This window comes from Hyperolius riggenbachi, chromosome 8 (genome assembly GCF_040937935.1).
Source record: "Hyperolius riggenbachi isolate aHypRig1 chromosome 8, aHypRig1.pri, whole genome shotgun sequence".
NCBI classification, from domain to species: domain Eukaryota; kingdom Metazoa; phylum Chordata; class Amphibia; order Anura; family Hyperoliidae; genus Hyperolius; species Hyperolius riggenbachi.
The window spans coordinates 147,927,567-147,954,015 of NC_090653.1; the positions used below are offsets into that span (position 1 = coordinate 147,927,567).

Consider the following 26,449-nt stretch of genomic DNA (forward strand, 5'->3'; position numbering starts at 1 on the left):
ACCGCACGGCAGCGATGTTGAAATCTAGGTCCTGTCAGAGCCGCGCAGCCACCAGCAGGACGTAGATTTCGGAAGCGGTTATGGTGGCCATACACTTACAGATAGCTACTCAATGTGGCCATAAGAAACATGTGGGGTGTTGTGTATTTAACCTTTTTCGGACCTGCATTAGATCCTACGCCCCACTTGTGGCTGTTATAGCCTGATGTGGCGTAGGATCTATGCTGCCCGCCGTTACCACTTCCTGGCGCGATCGTTCGCACCCGAGAGGGGAGAGTAACCACTTGCCGACCGCCCACTACCTATGGGCGTCGGCAAAGTGGCACGCCCAGGACTGCTTCACGGCCATCGGTGTCAGCTCCTTGGGCACTGAAAAGCCGGGGATCGCGCGCATCCGCCAGCCAATTAGCAGCACCGATCTGCCGCACAGGAAGCATATAATACGCTTTGTAATGTATACAAAGCGTATTATATAGGGCTGCCACCTTCCCTGGTGGTCCTAGTGATCGAGGGACCACCAGGGGAGGTGGCAGCCCATGTAGACCGATCACCCCCTCAGACCACTGTTTGCACCCAATCACCCATCAATCACCCCTGTCACTATCTGTCAATGCTACATTTTAGATCAGATCCTAAACTGACCCCTGGGGGCTCCTGATCACCCCCACACCTTCAGATCCTTACCAGACCCCCCCCCCCCCATGTACTGTATACATCTATTCTCCCCTGTAATCACCCACTGATCACCTGCCAATCACCCATTAATCACCCCCTGTCACTGCCACCCATCAGATCAGACCCTAAACTGCCCCCTGGGGGCTCCTGATCACCCCCCACACCTTCAGGTCCTCCTCAGACCCCCCCCCCCCCATGTACTGTATACATCTATTCTCCCCTGTAATCACCCACTGATCACCTGCCAATCACCCATCAATCACCCCCTGTCACTGCCACCCATCAGATCAGACCCTAACCTGCCCCTTGCAGGCACCCAATTATCTGCCCACACCCTCAGATCGCCCGCAGACCTGCCCTCAGATCACCTCCCAAGTGCATTGTTAACATCTGTTCTCCCCTCTACTCACCCACTGATCACCCATCAATCACCCCCTGTCACTGCTACCCATCAGATCAGACCCTAATCTGCCCCTTGCAGGCACCCAATTATCTGCCCACACCCTCAGATCGCCCTCAGACCCCCCTGATCACCTCGCCAGTGCATTGCTTTCATCTATTCTCCCCTCTAATCACACCCTGATCACCTATCAATCACCCCGTCACCCCCTGTCACTGCTACCCATCAGATCTGCCCCTTGCGAGCACCCAAACTCCCACCCACACCCTCAGATCACCCTCAGATCCCCCTTATCACCTCCCTAGTGCATTATTTATATCTGTTCTCCCCTCTAATCACTCACTGATCACCCATCAATCACCCCCTGTCACCCTCTAGCACTCCTATCCATCAGCTCAGGCCCTAATCAGCCCCCTGCAGGCTTTTGATCACCCAGCCAAACCATCACTGCAGTGACAGAATTTTTTTTTTCTGATCACTGCTGGTCTCTACGACTTAATTGTGGCTGAGACCAACCGTTATGCCACACAATACGCAACCGCCAATCCAAGAAGCTACCGTGCCCAGCCTTTTTTGGTGGAAACCACTCCAAGTTTCCGAAGGTAACATTTTTTTTGGGGCCTTCTCCTTAACATGGGTCTAGTCAAAAAGAATGTATTGCGGTCTTATTGGTCTACGCACCCAATACATTACATGCCCATGTTTTCTGCTGCCATGTCCAGGTCACGATTTCAGAACATCCTGCGCTTCCTGCACTTCAGTTCCAATACAACCTGTCCTCTAAGAGGCCACCCTGCTTCTGACCGGTTCCACATAATTTGGCCCCTCATAGACCACCTGTCATCAAAATTTGCAGATGCTTATACCCCTGAACAGTCATTTTGAGGCATTTAGTTTCCAGACTGCGTCTCACAGTTTCGGGCCCCTAAAATGCCAGGGCAGTATAGGAACCCCCACAAGTGACCCCATTTTAGAAAGCAGACACCCCAAGGTATTCCGTTAGGAGTATGGTGAGTTCATAGATTTTATTTTTTTTGTCACAAGTTAGTGGAAAATGACACTTAGCGGAAAATGTTTTTTTTTTTTTTTCACAAACTTGTGACAAAAAATAAAATCTTCTATGAACTCACCATACACCCGACGGAATACCTTGGGGTGTCTTCTTTCTAAAATGGGGTCACTTGTGGGGTTCCTATACTGCCCTGGCATTTTAGGGGCCCTAAACCGTGAGGAGTAGTCTTGAAACCAAATGCCTCAAAATGGGCTCCTTAGCGCACCTAGGCTGCAAAAAAGTGTCATGTGGTATCGCCATACTCAGAAGTAGTATAATGTGTTTTGGGTGTATTTTTACACATACCCATGCTGGGTGGGAGAAATATCTCTGAAAATGGACAATTGTGTGAAAAAAAAAAATGACAAAAATCTCATTTACAGAGAGATTTCTCCCACCCAGCATAAGTATGTGTAAAAATACACCCCCAAAACACATTATACTATTGCTCCTGAGTACGGCGATACCACGTGTGAAACTTTTTTGCAGCCTAGGTGCGCTAAGGGGCCCAAAGTCCTATGAGCACCTTTAGGCTTTACAGGGGTGCTCACGATTTAGGACAGTAAACACACCCCACAAATGACCCCATTTTGGAAAGTAGACACCCCAAAGTTTTCAGAGGGGCATGGTGAGTCCGTGGCAGATTTAATTTTTTTTTTTTTGGTCACAAGTTAGCATAAATGGAAACCTTTTTTTTTTTTTTTTTTTTTTTTTTTTTTTTTTGTCACAAAGTGTCATTTTCCACTAACTTGTGACAAAAAATAAAATCTTCTATGACCTCACCATTCTTAGTGAATACTGTGGGATGTCTCCTTTGCAAAATGGGGTCATTTGGGGGGTATTTATACTATCCTGGAATTCTAGCACCTCATTAAACTTGACAGGTGCTCAGAAAAGTCAGAGATGCTTCAAAATAGGAAAAATCACTTTTTGCACCATAGTTTGTAAACGCTATAACTTTTACCCAAACCAATAAATATACACTTAACCCTCCTGGCGGTTGATTTTTTTTTCTGCAAAATATGCAGAAATCCTTTTTTTTATTTTTTTTTATTTTTTGTTTTGTTTTGTTTCATGTAAAGCTACCAGAGTGGTAGCTACATGAAACACCACTAGAGGGCGCATGTGTCCCTCTAGTGCGATCGTCGCCGACATCAATAGCAAACAGGGGAACGCGTATATAACTCGTTCCCCTGTTAGGCTTCTCCTGTCGCCATGGAGACGATCGGAATGACGTCATAGACGTCAGACGGCCCAGATCCAGCCCATAGCGCTGCCTGGAACTCATTGGGCCGGGCAGCGCAGAGCTCTGGCGGGGGGCCTCTTCCGCCACTGCGTGCGGGCGATTGCCGCAGAACGGCTGCGATTAAGCTGTAGCTAGCAAAGTGCTAGCTGCGCGTACAGCACTTTAAATGGCGCAAATCTCCCCACCAGGGGCTGAGATATCTTCCTGCGCGGCATAGCCCGAGCTCAGCTCGGGCTTACCGTCAGGAAGGTTATTGGATTTTTTTTTTTTTATCAAAGACATGTAGCACAATAAATTTGGACAAAAGTGTATATAGAAATTTTTACTTTATTTGAAAAATGTCAGCACAGAAAGTTAAAAAAAATCATTATTTGTTTTTTTTACAAAATTCATGTTTGTTTACGATGAATATAATAAAAACTAAAAATCACAACAGCAATCAAATAGCACCAAAAGAAAGCTGTATTAGTGACAAGAAAAGGAGGTAAGATTCCTTTAGGTGGTAGGTTGTATGACCAACCAATAAACCGTTAAACTGCAGTGGTCTGAATGGAAAAAGTGTCTGGTCCTTAACCACTTGCCGACCGCACGCTTATACCGTGCGTCGGCAAAGTGGCAGCTGCAGGACCAGCGACGCAGTACTGCGTCGCGTCGCCAGCTGCAGGCTGATTAATCAGGAAGCAGCCGCTCGCGCGAGCGGCTGCTTCCTGTCAAATCACGGCGGGGGGCTCCGTGAATAGCCTGCGGGCCGCCGATGGCGGCTCGCAGGCTAAATGTAAACACAAGCGGAAATAATCCGCTTTGTTTACATTTGTACGGCGCTGCTGCGCAGCAGCGCCGTAAGGCAGATCGGCGATCCCCGGCCAATCAGCGGCCGGGGATCGCCGCCATGTGACAGGGGACGTCCTGTCACTGGCTGCACAGGACGGATAGCGTCCTGTGCAGCCCCGATCTCCTGGGGGGGGGGAGCAGGTAGGAGAGGGAGGGGGGAATTTCGCCACGGAGGGGGGCTTTGAGGTGCCCCCCCCCGCCAGCCACACGCAGGCAGAAGAGATCAGACCCCCCCTGCACATCATCCCCATAGGGGGGGAAAAAGGGGGGCAATCTGATCTCTCTGCCTGCACCCTGATCTGTGCTGGGGGCTGTAGAGCCCACCCAGCACAGATCACTGAAAACAGCACTGGTCCTTAAGGGGGGGGGGGGGGGGTAAAGGGTGGGTCATCAAGTGGTTAAGGGGTTTTAAAGGGACACTTAAGCCAGAAAAAAAATAAGTATCTTTGTACGTGCTGCGGCCCGCAATAGCGCTAATTACAGTCAGGAATGCGGAGAAAGCTACGCGTGGCCAGTCCTGTCGGGCCTGTCGGCAAAAACGAAACTAGCTGGCAGCGGGGGACTAGAGGATTAGTGAGTGGCTGCGAGGGCACAGGACTGCTGCAGGGGGCTGGTAGAAGCCCCAGGTGAGTAAAACATTTTTTTTTCTGGCTCAAGTGTCCCTTTAAGACTGCAGTCCTTAAGTGGTTAAAGTGAACCAAGCACCTTTTTAGCACTCAGGACATTTCTATAGCACATGAAAAAATGCATGCCAACAATCTGTTTCATTATTAAAATAAACTTTCATTTTACCTTGTATTTTACAATCAAAGTAGTTTCCTGTTTCAGCAGCCTGACCGTCTGCAGAAATCTCAGGAAGCTAACTGTTTTATTGAGCTAATTACCCGGAAGTAAACAATACCTTTTCATCAACAAAAGGGGGTGGGTAATTTGGACTGTTTGACACACACAATGGCCTCAATTCACTAAGCTTATCTCCTGTCTTTAATAACTCTTCTAGAGTTGTTACCATGGTGATAAGTAGTGTTGGGCGAACAGTGTTCGCCACTGTTCGGGTTCTGCAGAACATCACCCTGTTCGGGTGATGTTCGAGTTCGGCCGAACACCTGACGGTGCTCGGCCAAACCGTTCGGCCATATGGCCGAACTAAGAGCGCATGGCCGAACGTTCCCCGAACGTTCGGCTAGCGCTGTGATTGGCCGAACGGGTCACGTGGTTCGGACCCGAACGCGCTCTGATTGGCCGAACGGTCACGTGGTTCGGGTAAATAAATACCCGAACCACGTCATATCTCCGCCATTTGTCTGTGGGTTTAGCTTTGGGTAGGCAGGCAGGGTAGTTCGCGCTCCAGCCACGCTAGCCAGGGTCCCCCCTGTCATTGTGTCACTGCTGGGAACAGTAGTACACCGCTTGCTCAGCCACACTATATAGCATTCTGTTTACTGCCACTCTGTGTACCTCGCTCAGCCACACTATATAGCATTCTGTTTACTGCCACTCTGTGTCTGCTGGGAATAGTAGTACACCGCTTGCTCAGCCACACTATATAGCATTCTGTTTACTGCCACTCTGTGTACCTCGCTCAGCCACACTATATAGCATTCTGTTTACTGCCACTCTGTGTCTGCTGGGAATAGTGGTACACCGCTCGCTCAGCCACACTATATAGCATTCTGTTCACTGTTCTGTGTCTGCTTGGAATAGTGGTACACCGCTCGCTCAGCCACACTATATAGCATTCTGTTTACTGTTCTGTGTCTGCTGGGAATAGTGGTACACCGCTCGCTCAGCCACACTATATAGCATTCTGTTTACTGTTCTGTGTCTGCTGGGAATAGTGGTACACCGCTCGCTCAGCCACACTATATAGCATTCTGTTCACTGTTCTGTGTCTGCTGGGAATAGTGGTACACCGCTCGCTCAGCCACACTATATAGCATTCTGTTTACTGTTCTGTGTCTGCTGGGAATAGTGGTACACCGCTCGCTCATCCACACTATATAGCATTCTGTTCACTGTTCTGTGTCTGCTGGGAATAGTGGTACACCGCTCGCTCAGCCACACTATATAGCATTCTGTTCACTGTTCTGTGTCTGCTGGGAATAGTGGTACACCGCTCGCTCAGCCACACTATATAGCATTCTGTTTACTGTTCTGTGTCTGCTGGGAACAGTAGTACACCGCTCGCTCAGCCAGAGTATATAGCATTGTGTTTACTGCCACTCTGTGTACACCGCTCAGCCAGACTATATACCATTGTTTACTGACACTCTGTGTACACCGCTCAGCCAGACTATATACCATTGTTTACTGACACTCTGTGTACACCGCTCAGCCAGACTATATACCATTGTTTACTGACACTCTGTGTACACCGCTCAGCCAGACTATATACCATTGTTTACTGCCACTCTGTGTACACCGCTCAGCCAGACTATATACCATTGTTTACTGACACTCTGTGTACACCGCTCAGCCAGACTATATACCATTGTTTACTGCCACTCTGATTCTGCTGGGAACAGTAGTACACCGCTCGCTCAGCCAGACTATATACCATTGTTTACTGACACTCTGTGTACACCGCTCAGCCAGACTATATACCATTGTTTACTGCCACTCTGATTCTGCTGGGAACAGTAGTACACCGCTCGCTCAGCCAGACTATATAGCATTGTGTTTACTGCCACTCTGTGTACACCGCTCAGCCACACTATATAGCATTGCGTACTCTGCCAGTCAGTGTGTATATTGCTGGGATCAGTAATACTCCACTCACCGTCAACCACTATATGAGCTCAACATGAGTTCCCCAGAGACCTCCGCTGTGAGCAGCACTCCCAACAACAGCAACAGCCAACGCCCCACGCAAGCTATAACATCCACCCCAGCAGCCAGTGGTCAGCAGCAGCCCTCCCCGGAGGAGAACGTTGTGTCCATCAGTCCGTCGCCATATCGATTGAGGGCTGCCATTGAGGAGATGATGGGGCCTGATGTGGAGGAGGAGGTCTGGCTCAGGCCAGCATCCCAAGTTAATGTTGAGGACGATGAGGGGTCTGTGTCTGGGGATGTTGGGGTGGCAGAGGTGGTGGGTGGGTCAGACTCAGGAGAAGAGTTGTATGATGAGGATGATGATCGGGACCATCTGTATGTGCCTCAGAGTCCGACCCCGGAAAACATGTTGTATCGTGTGTTTAGGTACTAAAATCTGCGTTCCCTCCCAGTAGTGTTGGGCGAACAGTGTTTGCCACTGTTCGGGTTCTGCAGAACATCACCCTGTTCGGGGTGACTATATAGCAGACTATATAGCATTGTGTTTAATGCCACTCTGTGTACACGGCTCAGCCACACTATATAGCATTGTGTTTACTTCCACTCTGTGTCTGCTGGGAACAGTAGTACACCGCTCACCCGCCACTGTATAGCATTGTGCTCTGTGTCACTGCTGACAATAGTGGTACACCGCTCACCCACCACTGTATAGCATTTCTGTACTGCCACTGTACTGCTGCCAGTCAGCGTGTACTTTAAGGATAAGTGAAATGAGGAAGAAATCCGGTGAAAGAGGGAGGGGCAAGGGAAGAGGTGTTTCCCCTGACGGTTCACGTACAGGCCACAGGGGAGCACCCAAGAAAACCCACTCAATACTGCCCATGTTGTCCAGGACAACAACCCTCACAGATCCAAAAGAACAGGACCAGATAATTACTTGGATGACCTCTCAAGCGTCCAGCAGTGGGTTAAGCAGCACCAGCACATCACGCACGAGGTCCGAGTCCTCAGCCAGTTAAAGTCTGGGCTTTCTTTGAAGACTGCACTGAGGATGTTACCATGGCGATTTGCAAGGTGTGCAAGACCCGCCTGAGCAGGGGGAAAAGTATTAACAACCTCTCCACCACCAGCATGAGCCGCCACATTCTATCCAAACATCCCACTCTGTGGGCAAACGCGGCAGGACAGGGTACCACCAGCAACACTGCCTCCCTTGGGTTCACCAGACTCACCACCAGACCCGCCTCAGCAGCAGCAGTAGCCCAGCCATTGCGTGGTTCACAACATTCACAAACATCAGACGATGCTGACACTGTCACTTTCCGGACTAGTGCTCTTGAGGTCTCCCAGTGTTCATCAAACACAACAACCAACAGCCCTTCGGTGTGCAGCGCTACGGTTGAGTTGTCTGTCTCTGAGATGTTTGAGCACAAGAGGAAATTGCCAGCAAATGACCCCCGGGCCGTGGCAGTAACAGCCAGCCAGCATAGCCAAGCTTCTGGCCTGCGAAATGCTGCCATATCGAGTGGTGGAGACAAACAGCTTCAAGGGCATGATGTCAGTGGCCATCCCACGTTACGTGGTTCCCAGCCGCTACCACTTTGCGCGCTCTGCAGTGCCTGAGTTGCATGAGCACGTGGTCAGCTAAATAACCCGAAGCTTGAAGAATGCCGTTGCCTGCAAGGTTCACCTCACCACTGACACCTGGACGAGTGCGTTCGGCCAGGGTCGATACATCTCCCTTACCGCGCACTGGGTGAACCTTGTGGAGCCTGGCAGCGATTCCTCACCTGCTACGGCGCGGGTGTTGCCCACGCCGCAAACAGCTGGATAACAACAGCAGCACCTACCTCTCTGACTCCTTCTCCTCCAACGCATCTCAAAGCTGTACCTCATCCGGAAATGCTAACCCAGCACCAGCAGCAGTAGGATCGTGGAAGCAGTGCAGCACAGCTGTTGGCATGCGTCAGCAAGCGTTGCTGAAGCTGATCTGCCTTGGGGATAAGCAGCACACAGGGGAGGAAATTTGGAGGGGAATAAAGGAACAGACGGATTTGTGGCTGGCACCGCTGGACCTGAAACCGGGCATGAAGCTAGACACCTGGCACGAACTGGCAATGTACGCAATAGAGGTGCTGGCTTGCCCGGCAGCCAGCGTTATGTCGGAACGCTGTTTCAGTGCTGCCGGAGGCATCATCACAGATCGGCGTATCCGCCTCTCCACAGAAAATGCAGACCGTCTGACTCAAATTAAAATGAATCAATCCTGGATTGGAAACGACTACGCAACACTCCTGGACCCCAACCAAGTAACATGACCGATGAACATCTGGGATGGTTTAGCGTTTCCGGTCCCTGTTTATTGAACCTCTCATCTGTATTACATTTATGACTGCATGGCGGCAAAAAGCATTGCTGCTATATCCGCACGCTTTTTGTCCTCATGCAAGGCCTGGGTTGTTGTGTCTCACAAAGCGTGGCCTTCTCCTCCTGCGCCTCCTCCTGTTCCATCACGTGTGCTGCTGCTGCTGCTGCTGCTGCTGCTGCTGGGTTACCGTTGCCGGTCCCTGTTTATGGAACCTCTTATCTTTATTACATTTATGACTACATGGCGGTACAAAGCATGCTATCCGCACGCTTTTTGTCCTCATGCAAGGCCTGGGTTGTTGTGTCTCACAAAGCGTGGCCTTCTCCTCCTGCGCCTCCTCCTGTTCCATCACGTGTGCTGCTGCTGCTGCTGCTGGGTTACCGTTGCCGGTCCCTGTTTATGGAACCTCTTATCTTTATTACATTTATGACTACATGGCGGTACAAAGCATGCTATCCGCACGCTTTTTGTCCTCATGCAAGGCCTGGGTTGTTGTGTCTCACAAAGCGTGGCCTTCTCCTCCTGCGCCTCCTCCTGTTCCATCACGTGTGCTGCTGCTGCTGCTGCTGGGTTACCGTTGCCGGTCCCTGTTTATGGAACCTCTTATCTTTATTACATTTATGACTACATGGCGGTACAAAGCATGCTATCCGCACGCTTTTTGTCCTCATGCAAGGCCTGGGTTGTTGTGTCTCACAAAGCGTGGCCTTCTCCTCCTGCGCCTCCTCCTGTTCCATCACGTGTGCTGCTGCTGCTGCTGGGTTACCGTTGCCGGTCCCTGTTTATGGAACCTCTTATCTTTATTACATTTATGACTACATGGCGGTACAAAGCATGCTATCCGCACGCTTTTTGTCCTCATGCAAGGCCTGGGTTGTTGTGTCTCACAAAGCGTGGCCTTCTCCTCCTGCGCCTCCTCCTGTTCCATCACGTGTGCTGCTGCTGCTGCTGCTGCTGGGTTAGCGTTGCCGCGTGGTCCCTGTTTATTGAACCTCTTATCTTTATTACATTTATGACTACATGGCGGTACAAAGCATGCTATCCGCACGCTTTTTGTCCTCATGCAAGGCCTGGGTTGTTGTGTCTCACAAAGCGTGGCCTTCTCCTCCTGCGCCTCCTCCTGTTCCATCACGTGTGCTGCTGCTGGGTTAGCGTTGCCGCGTGGTCCCTGTTTATTGAACCACTTATCTTTATTACATTTATGACTGCATGGTGGTACAAAGCATGCTATCCGCACGCTTCTTGTCCTCATGCAAGGCCTGGGTTGTTGTGTCTCAAAGCGTGGCCTTCTCCTCCTGCGCCACCCTCCTCCTGTTCCATCACGTGTGCTGCTGCTGGGTTAGCATTACCGGTCCCTTTTCCTGGAACCTCTTATATGTATTACATTTATGACTGCATGCCGACAAAAAGCATGTTACCTGTGCAAAGAAAACAGACATTTCCCGCATTTAAAAGACAGTTTTCCCTTTGAAACTTTAAAATCGATTTTCTCAAAAACTATAAGCTCTTTTTGCTAAAAAATTTTTTCCTCTTGTACCCACTCCCAAGGTGCACATACCCTGTAAATTTGGGGTATGTAGCATGTAAGGAGGCTTTACAAACCACAAAAGTTCGGGTCCCCATTGACTTCCATTATGTTCGGAGTTCGGGTCGAACACCCGAACATCGCGGCCATGTTCGGCCTGTTCGGCCCGAACCCGAACATCTAGATGTTCGCCCAACACTAGTGATAAGGCATGTAGTATTCAGGAAACATTATACCTCAGGCAAACCTAAAGTTAACTCTTCTGTCTTTAAGTTAACTCTTTAAAGGGATACTGTAGGGGGGTCGGGGGAAAATGAGCTGAACTTACCCGGGGCTTCTAATGGTCCCCCGCAGGCATCCTGTGCCCGTGCAGCCACTCACCGATGCTCCGGCCCCGCCTCCGGTTCACTTCTGGAATTTCTGACTTTAAAGTCAGAAAACCACTGCACCTGCATTGCCGTGTCCTTGATCCCGCTGATGTCATCAAGAGCGCACAGCACAGGCCCAATATGGTGTGTGTCTGCGCAGTACACTCCTGGTGACATCAGCGAGAGCGAGGACACGGCAACGCAGGCGCAGTGGTTTTCTGACTTTAAAGTCAGAAATTCCAGAAGTGAACCGGAGGCGGGGCCGGAGCATTGGGGAGTGGCTGCACCAACACAGGATGTCTGCGGGGGACCATTAGAAGCCCCGGGTAAGTTCAGCTCATTTTCCCCCGACCCCCCTACAGTATCCTTAAAATAACTCCAGAGTTAAAGACAGGCTGTTCATTAACTGCGTGTGAAAATAACTACAGAGGAGGTAACGTAAGGAATGAAGAGATACGATAACTCTCTTACTGTGTGGAGGGAAGTTTTCTCTTGCCCAGTGGCATAGCTACAAACCTCTGGGCCCCGATGCGGAATCTGGATGTGGGCCCCCCCCCAGCAACAACAGCCCCCCCTCCCCCGGCAACACCCGACGCACACACATATCCGAATCCCTATAGCCAGCTATAGGTCCCCCCACTATAGGTAGCCAGGCATAGGTAAGCCAGTATAGTTGCCCCCGGTATAGGTTAGCCAGGTAGGTGCCTCCAGCATAGGTAGCCAGTATAGTTGCCCCCAGTATAGGTTAGACATAGTCCCCAACAGTCCCGATTTGATCGGGACTGTACCGATTTGGGGGGCCCCTCCCGCCATCCCGCGCTGCCCCCCTTTTGTCCCGGCCGCTGGGCAGAGAGAAGGAAAAAAATTGATCGAGGCACCAGCCCCGGGGATCTGCATGCGGGATGGATTACCGCCGCTATTTATTTCTCCCTCCCTCCTTCCTAATGTGTCCCCCAGTGTCCCCGGCTTCCCCCCGCACAGTAATATGGGCAGCGGAGCGGGCAGTGAGTCATACCACTGCCTCTCCGCTGCGTACCGGGATCTCCTCTGATCTTCTCGCTTCCTGTGACGTCACAGGAAGCGAGAAGATCAGAGGAGATCCCAGTACGCAGCGAAGAGGCAGTGGTAAGACTCACTGCCCGCTCCGCTGCCCATATTACTGTGGGGGGGGGGGAAGGGGACACTGGGGGACACATTAGGAGGGAGGGAGAAGGATAATGATGGCGGCGGCGGCCATACATGCCGCATACCGGGCGGGCTGGTGCCTCGATCGGCTTTTTTTCCCCCCTCTCTCTGCCTGGCCACCCCCCTCCTCCTCCTCACCACCACCACCCCGGCACCCTCCCATTTGGGAGTAATTTAATAACAAAATTATTTAAAAAAAAACAAAACTTTTTTTTCCCCCTGGGGTGGGCGTGACTAGTGGGTTGGGGGCGTGGCCAGGGGTGTGGCCTAATTGTCCCGTTTTGGGACATTGAAATGTTGGGAGGTATGGGTTAGATAGGCAGGCTCCGCCGGTATAAGTTAGATAGGTGCCCCCAGTACAGGTTAGCTAGGTGGGTGCCTCTAATATAGGTAGCCAGAATAGTTGCCCCCAGCATAGGTTAGATAGGTAGGTGCCCCCAGTATATGTTAGTTAGGTAGGTGCCTCCAATATAGGTAGCCAGTATAGTTGCCACCTGTATAGGCTAGCTAGGTGCCCCGAATACAGGTTAGATAAGTAAGTGCCCCCAGTATAGGTTAGATAGGTAGGTGCCCCCCAGTATAGGTTAGATGAGGTAGCTGCCCCCCAGTATAGGTTAGATGAGGTAGCTGCCCCCCAGTATAGGTTAGATGAGGTAGCTGCCCCCCAGTATAGGTTAGATGAGGTAGCTGCCCCCCAGTATAGGTTAGATGAGGTAGCTGCCCCCCAGTATAGGTTAGATGAGGTAGCTGACCCCCAGTATAGGTTAGATGAGGTAGCTGACCCCCAGTATAGGTTAGATGAGGTAGCTGCCCCCCAGTATAGGTTAGATTAGGTAGGTGCCACCCAGTATAGGTTAGATTAGGTAGCTGCCCCCCCCCAGGATAGATTAGGTAGCTGCCCCCCCCCCCCCAGGATAGGTTAAATTAGGTAGCTGCCCCCCAGGATAGGTTAGATTAGGTAGCTGCCCCCCAGGATAGGTTAGATTAGGTAGCTGCCCCTCCCCCCCCCTCGATAGGTTAGGTAGGTAGCTGCCCCCCCAGGATAGGTTAGGTAGGTAGCTGCCCCCCCAGGATAGGTTAGGTAGCTGCCCCCCTAGGATAGGTTAGGTAGCTGCCCCCCCCCCCCCAGGATAGGTTATATTAGGTAGCTGCCCCCCCCCCCCAGGATAGGTTAGGTAGGTAGCTGCCCCCCCAGGATAGGTTAGATTAGGTAGCTGCCCCCCCCAGGATAGGTTAGGTAGGTAGGTGCCCCCCCCCAGTATAGGTTAGGTAGGTAGCTGCCCCCCAGGATTAGGTAGGTAGGTTCTGTATATGGAGGGGGGAGCCGCAGCCGCGGGGAGGGCAGCCCGACCTCTTCCCTCCCTTCCTCTCCCCGGGGTCCCCCCCTCAGATACAGAGTGAGCGGCGCACGGAAGCGCTGTAGGCAGAACTCACCTCCGTCCCTGGTTGCAATCGCCGCTGGTCTCCTCCTGTTGTATAGATGATGTTACACACTGCTTCCTGTTTAGCCGGAAGCAGTGTGTATCAGCATCTATACAGCGGGAGGAGATCAGCGGCGCTTGGAACCAGGGACGGAGGTGAGTTCTGCCTACAGCGCTTCTGTGCGCCGCTCACTCTGCATCTGAGGGGGGGGGGGGGGGGCCCGGGGAGAGGAAGGGAGGGAGAGGTCGGGCTGCCCTCCCCGCGCTGCGGCTCCCCCCTCCCAATAGCGCGCACGGTCGGCACTAGCAGCCCAAACAGACATGGGCCCCTCCCCGCCTCTACAGGAGCCGGGCCCGGTCGCCACGGCGACCGTTGCGACCGCAGGCCCTACGCCACTGCTCTTGCCTAATGCTTCATACACACTTGAGATAAAAGTCTTTGGAAAATGCAAGATCACAGACCAATTTTACCCCCTTCCATGTAGTATGAGAGCCATAATCTACACAGTCTATTCTATGGAGCTGGACTCCCCATCAGATAAAATCTTTGCAAGATGCTGCACACAAAGATGCCCGTACACACTCAAAAGATCATTATCTGCAAAAGATCTGTTCCTGCAAAAAATCCATTCCTGCAAAATGCATTCATAGTCTATGAGATCTGCAGATCCTCATACACACTTGGTTTAACAGACTTCATCTGCATATCTGGCAATCATCTGCAGATCTGAAAATCCATCCTGGTGGATCTGATCTGCAGATGATCTGCAGATGATTGTCTGTTAAACTAGGTGTGTATGAGGATCTGCAGATCTCATAGACTGAATGCATTTTGCAGGAATGGATTTTTTTGCAGGAACAGATCTTTTGCAGATAATGATCTTTTGAGTGTGTACGGCACCTTTGTGTGCAGCATCTTGCAAAGATTTTATCTGATGGGGAGTCCAGCTCCATAGAATAGACTGTGTAGAGTATAGGTCCGTACACACGCCGGACTTTAGGCAACGCCCGGCGGATCGCTCAGGAACAGCCGTATCAGTCTGACGACAGAGCGTACACACGCCGGACTGTCGCTGGCACGCCCACCCAGCGGGAGGCAACAACGGACCCGTCGTTGCCTAAAGTCCGGCGTGTGTACGGACCTTATGGCTCTCATACTACATGGAAGGGGATAAAATTGGTCTGTGATCTTGCATTTTCCAAAGACTTTTATCTCAAGTGTGTATGAAGTATTATTATCTCCAGCATGATCTTCGTGAATTGAGGCCAATGTCTTTGAAGAAACAGTCCTAATTACCCACGCCCTTTTGTTGATGAAAAGGTATTCATTCCAAATGACCCCATTTTTGAGGGCTTGTTTCCACTGTTGCGACGCGATTTCGGCCGCATTCCGACGCTTGTAAAAACGCATGCGGATGCGTTTCCGCATGCGTTTTTACCCGCGATTTCGCATGCGATTTCGCATGGCAGGGTGCAAGGCGAAATTAACCATGACACTGCCAGGGCTAAATAAAATTGAAAAAGGTGCGAAATCGCACGCGAAATCGCGGGTAAAAACGCATGTAACAAACGCATGCGTTTTTACTATTAAATACATTAGCGGCGATTCGCACGGATTCCCGACGCAGGCGAAATCGTTGGCTCTTTTGTGCGTTTTTTTACCGCTGAAAAAAACGCACCTCAACAACGCTACAGTGGAAACAGGCCCATCCACTTGCATTACATGTGCGGATCTGCATGCGTTGGACGCATGCAGATTCGCGATAGTGGGAACGAGCCCTGAAAGAAGACATCCCACAGTATTCACGAAGAGGCATGGTGAGGTCATAGAAGTTTTTTTTTGTCACAAGTTAGCGGAAAATGACACTTTGTGACAAAAAAATAAATAAAAAGTTTCCATTTCTGCTAACTAATGAAATCTGCCACGGACTCACCATGCCCCTCTGAAAACTTTGGGGTGTCTACTTTCCAAAATGGAGTCATTTGGGGTTAGTTTACTGTCCTAAATTGTAAGCACCCATGTAAAGCCTAAAGGTGCTCATAGGACTTTGGGCCCCTTAGCGCACCTAGGCTGCAAAACATTGTCACACGATCACTACGATCCGCGATTGTAGTGATAACTTTCACAGCTGCGGCGGTAGGGGGGGGGGAAAGAAAAGGATCCACTCACCTCCCTGCCTTTCCCGCAACGATCGGCGCTCCCCACCGCTCTTACTGGCATCTCTGCTCTCTCTGACGTCAGCTTCGAGTCTCGGCTTGATGACGTCATCAAGCCGTGGCTCGGAACTGAGAGGGAGTAGGAGCAGAGATGGCGGCCGGAGCGGACGCGTCCACTGCGGTACCCCAGGGCAATGTGCAATGCTCTCCCCTCATGCTGCGACTCCCTCCTGCCCCCCAAAAATGGGCCTGAGCGGGCACCGGGGGGCATCCAAATTCTTGCAGAGGGGCCTGTGGACTTCTAGTTAGGCCCCTGCACAGAGGTAGTTAATTGGCTCTGCTGAGACACTAATTACCTCACCTGTGCATGTTTGTGGTTTTCTGCAAAACATGTACTGTTGGTGGTCCTTGAGGATAGGGTTGGGGAACTATGAATTAAGTCATTGTATTTTTTAAACTGACATGACCTCAGTATTATTTACATATATTACCTATTAGTAGCCCATGCTTCCCTGTACTCAGCAGTTCCTTGGAAGGTTTGCAGAGATTAGGAGTGTACAGACTGCTTTTACAACCAAAGACTGAGGAGAACATGCTTTAGAAGCAGTGCCAATGTTTTACAAGCAACATAACATGATAAACCTGTTACTACAGTACAAAACATATTAATAACCAGGCTATTTTACTGCCTTAAAGAGTTAATTTCTAGGCATGGAAATGACAGCATCTGTCTTGTAGGTACCTTGTCAGGAATATAAGGGGGAAAGAGGTGCCTAAAAATGGATAAAACTGTGTTAAAAACAGCTAAAATAGAAAAAGGTGAGGTGGCTTACCTGAATGAAGACAAATTCGTATATGAAATAAACAAATGTTATTAAGAACTAGGCAACGCATTTCGTGGGTCCCTTCCCACTTCCTCAGGCCAAATACAGTGCCAGAAATCAATCAAGCCTGCATGAGGGATGGCACTGTTTTCTGAATGCAATTTCAAATGCAGAATTGCAGCCTATTGAAAATGATCGGCTGCATATGACTCGTGGTGCCATAGACTCCAGTGCACTATACCATCACCTCTGCATCATCGTGACCGCTTCCGCCGCATTGAGGGCTCGTTCCCACTATCGCGAATCTGCATGCGTCCAATGCATGCGGATTCGCACATGTAATGCAAGTGGATGGGCCTGTTTCCACTGTAGCGTTGTTGAGGTGCGTTTTTTTCAGCGGTAAAAAAACGCACAAAAGAACCAACGAATTCGCCTGCGAGTGGAATGCATGCGAATCGCCGCTAATGTATTTAATAGGAAATTCGCATGCGGCTATGGTATGCGAATTTTCATGCGAATTCGCATAGGTACCAATGTAAATTCACACAGGCAGTGACATGGTTAAAATCGCATATACCTTCACCTATGCGAATTCGCGGCAAAAAACGCATGGGAAATCGCATCCACATGCGATTTCATCAGCGGTGGAATCCAGGCGATTCCGCACCGCAATAGTGGAAACAAGCCCTGACTCGCACCACGGATAGTGTAGCCAGTCTCATAGTCACTAATGGCCACTACGATGAGGGACCATACCGCTATGCAATGCAACTCAGTATGTGTGAGAGAGGCCTCACGGGACACGCATCCAAATGCATGAATTCAAACGTACAGTGGGAAAGAGGCTTAAGCCTGTCTCCTTTCTCTGAAATTTGCAACTAGCTTGGTATATGGTCACAGTGAAAACATAGCTGCTGAAAGCTTAATTCCCGCTCCCTTCCCTTCTCCTGTTGCAGTAGGCAGCTGGATGTGGTGTGGATAACTTCAGCACAAACTGACAACTGCAGCTCTGCCCCGCTTAGACACCAGTGTGTATATCACATGCCTGCATACAGGTTTTTAACTCGTTTTAACAACTGGAAATAATTGTACCTATACTCAGGGAGCAGACCAGACTAGGATGATGAACCATTCTCTGGGGTTTGTTTCAAGCATTTATGATGCAAGAAAGGAATGTTATTGCTAATGCTTTTTATTTTGAAAATGAAGAATAACTGCCAGCTGGCAAGTGGATGTTAGTTTGCACTCTCATTACTTTTTGCTATTAAATTCTAACTTTGTGTTGCATCAGTCATTGCCTAGCGACTTGCTGTAGTGTTTTTTTGTTTTTGCTTTTTTGCATTGCTTTTGCTTTTAGTCCACAGTCAGAGAATGAATGGTACGGATGGGAGTGGCCTCATGTGGAGGAGGGTGGGTGGATAGAGTGTGGGTCACAATGGGCAAGGAAAAAAGCTGCCTAATTATGTTTATGGTTGCACATTGCCTGTTTATGCTGTTCACGGCTCGTTTCCACTATTGCGGTGCGGAATCTCCTAGATTCCACCGCTGATGAAATCGCATGCGGATGCGATTCCGCATGCGTTTTTTTGCCGAGAATTCACATGCCTAGGTGAGTGTATATGCGATTTTAACCATGTCACTGCCTGTGTGAATTTACATTGGTACCTATGCGAATTTGCGGCAAAAAACGCATGGGGAAAATGCATGCAATTTCCCTATTAAATACATTGTGTGCGATTCGCCTGCATTCCACACGCAGGCGAATTCTGAGAGCTCTGCCGTGCAGAAAAATCCTGCACAGAAAAACGCCCAGCAAAACTGACAAGTGGAAACAGGCCCATCCATTTGTATTGGCTGTGCGAATCCGCATGCGGACAACGCATGCGGATTCGCGATAGTGGAAACGGGCCCTTAAGGAGACTCTGCCTAATTTTGTTTGGGAACTATTGTGCCTTACTTTGTTGTTTCCGGGGTACATGCTACCTAATTATAGTATTTTGGCAGGATATGTTGCCTAGTGATTTCCTTTGGCAAGGGGGGGTTCTTGTTGCATAATTATGATCTAAGATTCTAGTGGTTATCGTGGATGTACACTGACTATTCTCTTCCACCAGTAAATCTGCAATTCTTAAACGAATCGCACACCACAACCGCCTCAGAGCCCCCACCACCCAAACCTGTGCAGGTACTGCTGCTGCCCAAAGCCTTTGCCCGCACAGCAAACCCTGTCCGCCGCACAAGCGTCGCACATCTAGAGATGGTTAACAAGATAAAAATAAGTTTGCCTAAAATTCAAATTTCATGTAAATTACCTGCAGGTTGAAATTGGACCAATAAAAATTAGCAGATTATTCTGATTTGTCCAATTGGACTATATAATATACACAACATTTTTAGGTGAACTTATTTGCATCTCAGCTAACAAACAGTGGTGGATGCGCCCTTGACAATAAGCTGGTTGCAATAACGTTAATGAGAAATGTAACATTTTTACCTTTTCCATTTTTTATTTTTTTTTTAGTATTTATATTGCACCAACATATTATGCAACGCTGCATAGAGCATATTGTCTTGTCCATCAACTGTCCCTCAGAGGGGCTCACAACCTAATCCCTACCATAGTTATGTCTATGTATGTATCGTGTAGTGTAAAAGGTAGTCCAGGGATTCAGGGTGGAGCCAATTAACTTATCTGTATGTTTTTGGGATGTGGGAGGAAACCCACACACACAGGGAGAACATTCAAACTCCTTGCAGATGTTGACCTTGCTGGGATTCGACACAGGAACCCAGCGCTGCAAGTCAAGAGTGCTAACCACTATGCCACCGTGCTGCCCAATTTTCCATTACTCATGGTTTGTTCTTCTGAGAAGGTAAGACACTTCGTTATTGCAACCAGCTTATATCGTCACGGGCTCCTCCACCAGTGTTTATCCTAGTCCTTTGGAGTTTTGAGTAACCAGGACTTTGGTTGTCCTCGGTACTCTTTACAGGAGTGCGACCTACCAGCATGTGCATAGACAGACCTGTGACACTGAGAGGGGAGGGTTACTTTCCTGCAGGCTCTGACGGTGGTTGCAAGTTTTTGCAACCCTCCTTTGTGAGTTTATTTCTTACATACATGTGCTTATATGTGTCTAATGATACTGCACCATTGCTCCTGGTCTCTCTCATACCATAGATACATGGAGGTTACATGTAACCATCAAAGATCATCTCATTAAGCTTCTGTAGCTGTGTCCATGCTGTGCATAATTACAACTGACATTGTTTAAAAGCAAATAAATATGGCAGCCCTTATATCCCTCTCACTTCAGATGTCCTTTAACCCTCCTGGCGGTTTGCAAAAAAATCGCCAGGGGGCAGCAAATCTTTTTTTTTTTTAATTTTTTTTTTTTTTTTTTTTTTTTCATGTAGCTAGACAAAGTCTCCTCCCAGCCCCTCCGATCGCCGCCGGCGATCGGAGATCCCGTTCAAAGAACGGGATCTCCCGGAGGGCTTCCCCCATCGCCATGGCGACGGGGCGGGATGACGTCACCGACGTCGTGACGTCAAAGGGGATTCCGATCCACCCCATAGAGCTGCCTGGCACTGATTGGCCAGGCAGCGCACGGGGTCTGGGGGGGGGGGGCGGTTGCGGCGCGACGGATAGCGGCGGATCGGCGGGTAGCGGCGGCGATCGGGCACTGCACACAGCTAGCAAAGTGCTAGCTGCGTGCAGCAAAAAAAAAATTATGCAAATCGGCCCAGCGGGGCCTGAGCGGTGCCTTCCGGCGGCATAGCCCAAACTCAGTTCGGGCTTACCGCCAGGAAGGTTAATCTAAAATGACACTTTTTTATGCAGGAAGATGATTTGTATTCCATTGTTTTTATATCAGCTGAATGTTTTTTTCTTTCAGACATGTAGTGACTATGCTATGACTGAGTGAGTGAATTTAAAAGTTGTGTTTTCAGATCCCTTAGGCCTCGTTCACATTTGATGCGTTGCTGTCCGTATTTCAGCAATGCGTATAGAAGCGGACGTGCACAAACATCAGAAGTGCATAGACTGCACTGTCTGGTGTTCACATAACATGCGCTGCGTAGCAGAGCGATGCTTGATCCCAGTGCCGCATGCATTTTTTTTGCAAAACGCACGGCTGACCCATTCACTACAGTGTGATCATTCGCGTTGCTTTCCAATAGCCTGGCCATCTGCGTATGTTTTATGTTATGTTTAAAAACTTACAAAATTAGATTTATTATTTTGTGTCTGCTCAATGACACAGCCTTTCCATGGCTGTAATTGCTTATTGGTGAGGATTACGCTATAGTTCATGACTGGAGAGAAACTGTCACTTGAAATAGCTGAATGTTGACTCTTACAGGAAGAAAAGGAAGACAGCTAATTTATTTGTACGCTTGCTACAGTACATACACATGTATATCTTATTATGTCACAACTTAAGCTACCCTTTAAGGTGTGTTTTAATCCTCCTGCATAATGCTGTATTTTGTCACTTGAAACATGATATGTATGCTTTCTTTTACCCAGGTGTGACTCTAAGCAAGGCCTTGTGCTGTTCCATGATGTACTTCTTTACATTCCTTTAGTACTTGCATTGTTTGGGAGCCCTTTCTTGCTGAGAAGAGCTATGGCAAGAGGTATACTTTTTGCTGTGATTGAGATTTTCATATGACTTGTCTGCCTAGAAATATGAGGGTGAATCATTTGTGACCTTTTCTGTGTACAGCCAGTTAGAGTGATTTTAGGCCTGTTTGACCTACATGAATAGAGCCATTTGTTGGGGATATGGCACAGTACCTCTGCAGTCTACATAACATGACATTTGTTGTGTCATTTTTGCGTTATTTGCCAAGCATGTAAATTGAGCCGGTGTTTGTTTTTCTTTTATAATCCGCTTAGTGTAAATCGATGTAGGGTAAGCTGTGTTACAGCACCAGCTAAGTAACATTGGGCCTGATTCACCAAACAGCGGAAAGCCGTCGCAACACATGGCAACTCTACCTTTACTAACTCTGGAGGAGCACTGCTCATGAACCTGTTAGCACCACATGCGCATTATTCTTGGTACCATATCAACATGTGTGTTATCCTTGCAATGCGTGTAGGTCTAATAGGTTAATGTGCGGATCTCCCCTGGTGTTGGTACCGGTAAAATAAGCCGGCAAGCAATGCATGGCAGTCTTACCAGTGTTTGGTGAATCTGGGCCATTATCACATGCTCATATGTGAAAGTATGAGATCAGTAACGAGAGTAAAGCCTTGTACAAACACTAATCAGTGTCACCCCAACCCTGTCCTCAAGGCCCACCAACAGTGCATGTTTTGTGGAAATCCACAGAGGTAGTTAATCAGCTCTGCTGAGACACTAATTACCCGTGCATATTTGTGGTTTTCTGCAAAACATGTACTGTTGGTGGACCTTGAGGACAGGGTTGGGAAACTGTGCACTAGATGGTTCCCAGGCAGGGCAGCTGGTCAGGGCCCCCTTTACCGAGAATCTAGTGTGTGTACAGAGGCCTCGATGTGTCAGCGAGTGCTCAGTGTGGCGGATCATTTTGTCTGGGCAGAGGCCCTTGCCCTCGGCATTGTTCTCTTAGTCACCGTGCCCTCTCTGTGTCCTGCGCCAGCAGCCTTCCCTCTATAGCATCAGAACTTGTTGCTATCCTGTAGGCTACTACAGCATCTGTACATTACTCTCAGCCCTGAACTGTCGCTTGAGGTATCTAGTCCCTGATCCCTGCGGGCATCTGTACTTCTACGTGTAGGAATCTTTAGATTAGGAGTAGAAATAGTTAAGGTGGCCGTGCATCTATAGATTTGGTGGCCAATTGACCTACCGATATAATTATTATTGCATCGGATGAAAATCCGTGCCGCCAAAAGCATGCCTGACTGACAATGCCACCAATTTTGGACTGAAATTGTTCGCTTGTATCGATCAGACATGCTGGAAAATCTGGCGGTAGTAACGGCATATGATGATTGCAAACGACGAACGTGACTGAAGCGTGCCTGGCCACACGCTCGTCCCCCTGTCATGCTCCCATCACCGGGAGCGTTCTACTCTTGTGGCAGTGGCCTATTTTATCGTAATCTTTTTCTGTTATCTGGAGCCTCCATTGGAATGTTATCATTATAACTTTGTATAACACTGTCATCTGCACAGCTCAGTCTTCCTCTTTCCAAAGTTAATACCGAGTGCGAGTGTCATCAAAACAGACTGCCTAGAAATTCCCTTGAAACTTTCCTCTTCCTGTATGCGTTGACAGCTGTGCATAGATACTGAATGCAACTTTGCACAAGCATCACTTGATCCATTCAGAATTCTGACACATTCAGGAAGAGGAAAGTTTCTGGGCTGTCTGTTTTATTATAGTTTTGTATAAAGCCCTAATAAGAGTAGGGTTTTTTTACTTGTTAAAATCTATTTAACCACTTAATGACAAGCAGACTTAAAGCTGGTTCACATGGGCATTTGCCCGGCTTTCTATGGCATCTCGTTTGGTGGCGGCGGCGCATTTAAGCTTTCAGCAGCCTTTATGTAGCTTTCGGATGAGGTTGGCGTTTTTGTTCCCCTAGGGAAACATTACCTGTGGCGGTTAACTGCCCCAGGACGCTACATGTAGCGTCCAGGGTCGCCTTGAACGCCAGGAAAAATTGGGACCCGAACACCGTGTTCGCGTAAACGCCAGTAAAAGCCTGGTACAAACGCTCCCATTCACTTGAATGGGAGCATTTAACGCCAAGTCCCGAAAGCTGGCGGTAAACGCTCAGCAGACGCCCGTCTGAACCAGCTCTTATAAAAACATCCCACTAGAGCAATAGAGAAAATGCACCTTTATTTCCAAATAATATATTGTCACCATCCTTTGTACTAGGGACATAATTAAAATGTTGTGATAACCAGGACAAATATACAGATACAATGTGTGGGATTTATGCACAGTGGCAGTGTTTATATTAAACTATAGGGAATGAAATTGGAGAAATAGTGTATTTTTTTTCCCCCCTTGTTTTTCCCTTTAAAATAATTAGAAAATAAAGTAATTACTGAAAACAAATATCGATTCACCCCAAAAAGCCTAATTGGTGGTGAAAAAAACAAGATATAGATCATTTCATTGTGATTGGTACTGAATAAGCTATTGGCAAATGAAAGGGATGAGCACTGAAAGGTGAAAATCGCTCTTGTCCGTTAGGGTACAAACCCCTTTGGGGTGAAGTGGTTAAATATTTTTGACTATTCAAGGTATGTACAACAGACTCTGAGCTTTGGTTCCATGACTTGAAGACCTCTTACACTTTTTGCTTTCATAAAAGCATTAATGCTCCTTATTCAATGTACTTTTTCTGATAAGTTTTCTAGTAGGTGATATTTTCACAACTTATTAATAAAATGTCTTTTTTAAGCCGCCAGCAAGCACAAAAATACTTGAAAATGCACAATTCTGACAGTACTTTTTCACCTACTTTTTGGTACTTTTTGAATTGCACAGTGCGGAAAAGTCATTTTAAGCAGAAGATGCAAAATTATCTGCTAGGGGAAAACTTAGGAGAAAAAGTAATTGAATAATAATGCAAATGTGGCATACACAGATGCTATAGTCATTCATTAAATGTGGATAAAAGACTGCAGACTTCATGTGTCCTTTACCAGTGCCTCGTGTCCTGATGATGCAGTGTGGGGTATACACCTGCAGTGAGCGAAACAGAAAGCGCAGTCTATGCAGAAGGCTCCTGCAAATTAATTGTACTTTCATAGCTTGGTAAGTTTACTATTTCCAGTACTTTATCCTATTTTCAAGCTTGTTTTATGCAAAGTGTTTTACTATGGCCGCTATGACTTTACCCACAGTTGGCTTGGAAACTTGCTAGGCGACTTTATGCTGCTTTTCGTGGAGGTCTGGGGTATTTCAGAGACTCCTCGGCCAATACAAGTTGCAGCTTTGACGCTGTTCGTCATTACGGTAAGCATCAACAAGAGTAGAAATGGCTAACACTGACACAAGTGGCACTTTTCCATTATTCTCCATTGCCTTTGTTCCCAAATCTTATTTTTCTATCCTTGGAAAGGCATGGATTGCTTGTGCTTGTGTATATCTGTGTAAGAACTCTTGGATTAGCTGATGTCATGTTTATTGCTCCAGGGGTGTAGATATTAGTCTTTGTAAGTCCATGAGAAATGAATGAGTGTTGAAAATTGCTCTGGTCCTGAAGTGGTTAAATCATGTAAACTACAGTCTTTTATAAAAAATGGGTAAGCGCTTCATAGAATGCTTGCATGTAATGTTAATGGAGTCTTTCAACTAGCATAAGATGCGACCAAATCCACCCTTCAGATGGGAATTAACCGGATGTAGCGGCCTTCAGGGCCCGCAATCACCTCTGGGGTATAGGTCACCCCACAGTCTCACTGGTAATTCTCTGTCAGTGTTTCTGTAGCTCCCCAGGTCCAGCAACGAGTAAGACCGCTACATTCGGTGAGTTCCCACCTGAAGGGGGGATTTTGTTGCATCCTATGCTGGTTGAAAGACTCCATTAACATTACATGCAAGCATTCTATGAAGCGCTTACTCATTTTTCTAAAAGACTTTGTTGATGGTGTTGATGGTGCACACATCGAGGAGGAGCGCTCCACATGTTTATTGCTAACTAGAGACAATTGGGCTACGTTTCCACTGTAGCGTGACATTTTTACCTGCAAAAAAATCGTATAAGATTTTTCTGATTGGTGAAAAATCGCATGTAAATTTTTACGCATTTTTAGTATATTAGTAAAATATAACATAATCTGCCTAGTAACAGCTTAGTCATGACTGCTGACAACTTCCTGTAACCATGGATCTAATGCGAATTTTCGGGCAAATAACACGAAAATTTGCATTGCCTATACAAAGCATTGTACGCGATGTCCAAAAAAAGATACAGTACCTCAGATTTTTTTCAGGTGTACGAAAATTCGCATTGAATGGAAACAGCCCCATTAACTACCATTAGCTGCAAAATCAATGCAAATTTTCTGAGAGAAAAATCTGACACAAAACACACAAGTGGAAATCGGGCCTAAATGTGTCTGTTTGGCATTTTTTAGCTGTGTTAATTGATTGTATGAGCGCAGTGTCTTGGTGCAGACCTCTTGTTTTATTATGTAAAATACAATGCTGCCCATAGTTATTCATACCCCCTGGCAAATTAGCGGAATATAACCCTGCATTTCAACTTTGCTCTAAAACATTATTTACAGTATATTATATGCAACCAGCATTTTTTTTTTACTAGACCAGCATTGGAAGGGTTACACAGGGCTTTAAAGTTCCTTTAGATTTCTGCAGACGCATCCGAAGCTGAAAAGAGATACATTTTGTTTACAGAAATGTATCTAAGTGTTTAATGTGACTCATCTCTCTGACTGAGAAGGAGCTTGGAGGACTGCCAAAGAGTGTGTAACTGTTTATCAATAGATACATAGAATGTAACAATCTGAACTTCTGCATATCTCTCCACGGAACTTGAAACGTCTGTGTTTAACCCTTCCAATGCTGGTCTAGTAAAAAAAAAAAATGCTTTTTGCATATAATATGCTGTAAATAATATTTTAGAGCAAAGTTGAAATGCAGGG

General features: G+C 47.9%; 1 protein-coding gene across 1 annotated transcript in view; it reads left to right on the plus strand.

Annotated features, from left to right (window-relative positions):
* LOC137527407 (G-protein coupled receptor 143-like) overlaps window positions 1-26,449 on the plus strand; it is a 75,711-nt gene that overhangs the window by 39,136 nt on the left and 10,126 nt on the right. Inside the window, exons 5-7 of the mRNA XM_068247919.1 lie at window positions 21,358-21,467; window positions 24,488-24,596; window positions 24,686-24,797. Of these exons, the coding sequence (XP_068104020.1) occupies window positions 21,358-21,467; window positions 24,488-24,596; window positions 24,686-24,797 (331 nt within the window). The remainder of the gene's footprint in view (window positions 1-21,357; window positions 21,468-24,487; window positions 24,597-24,685; window positions 24,798-26,449) is intronic.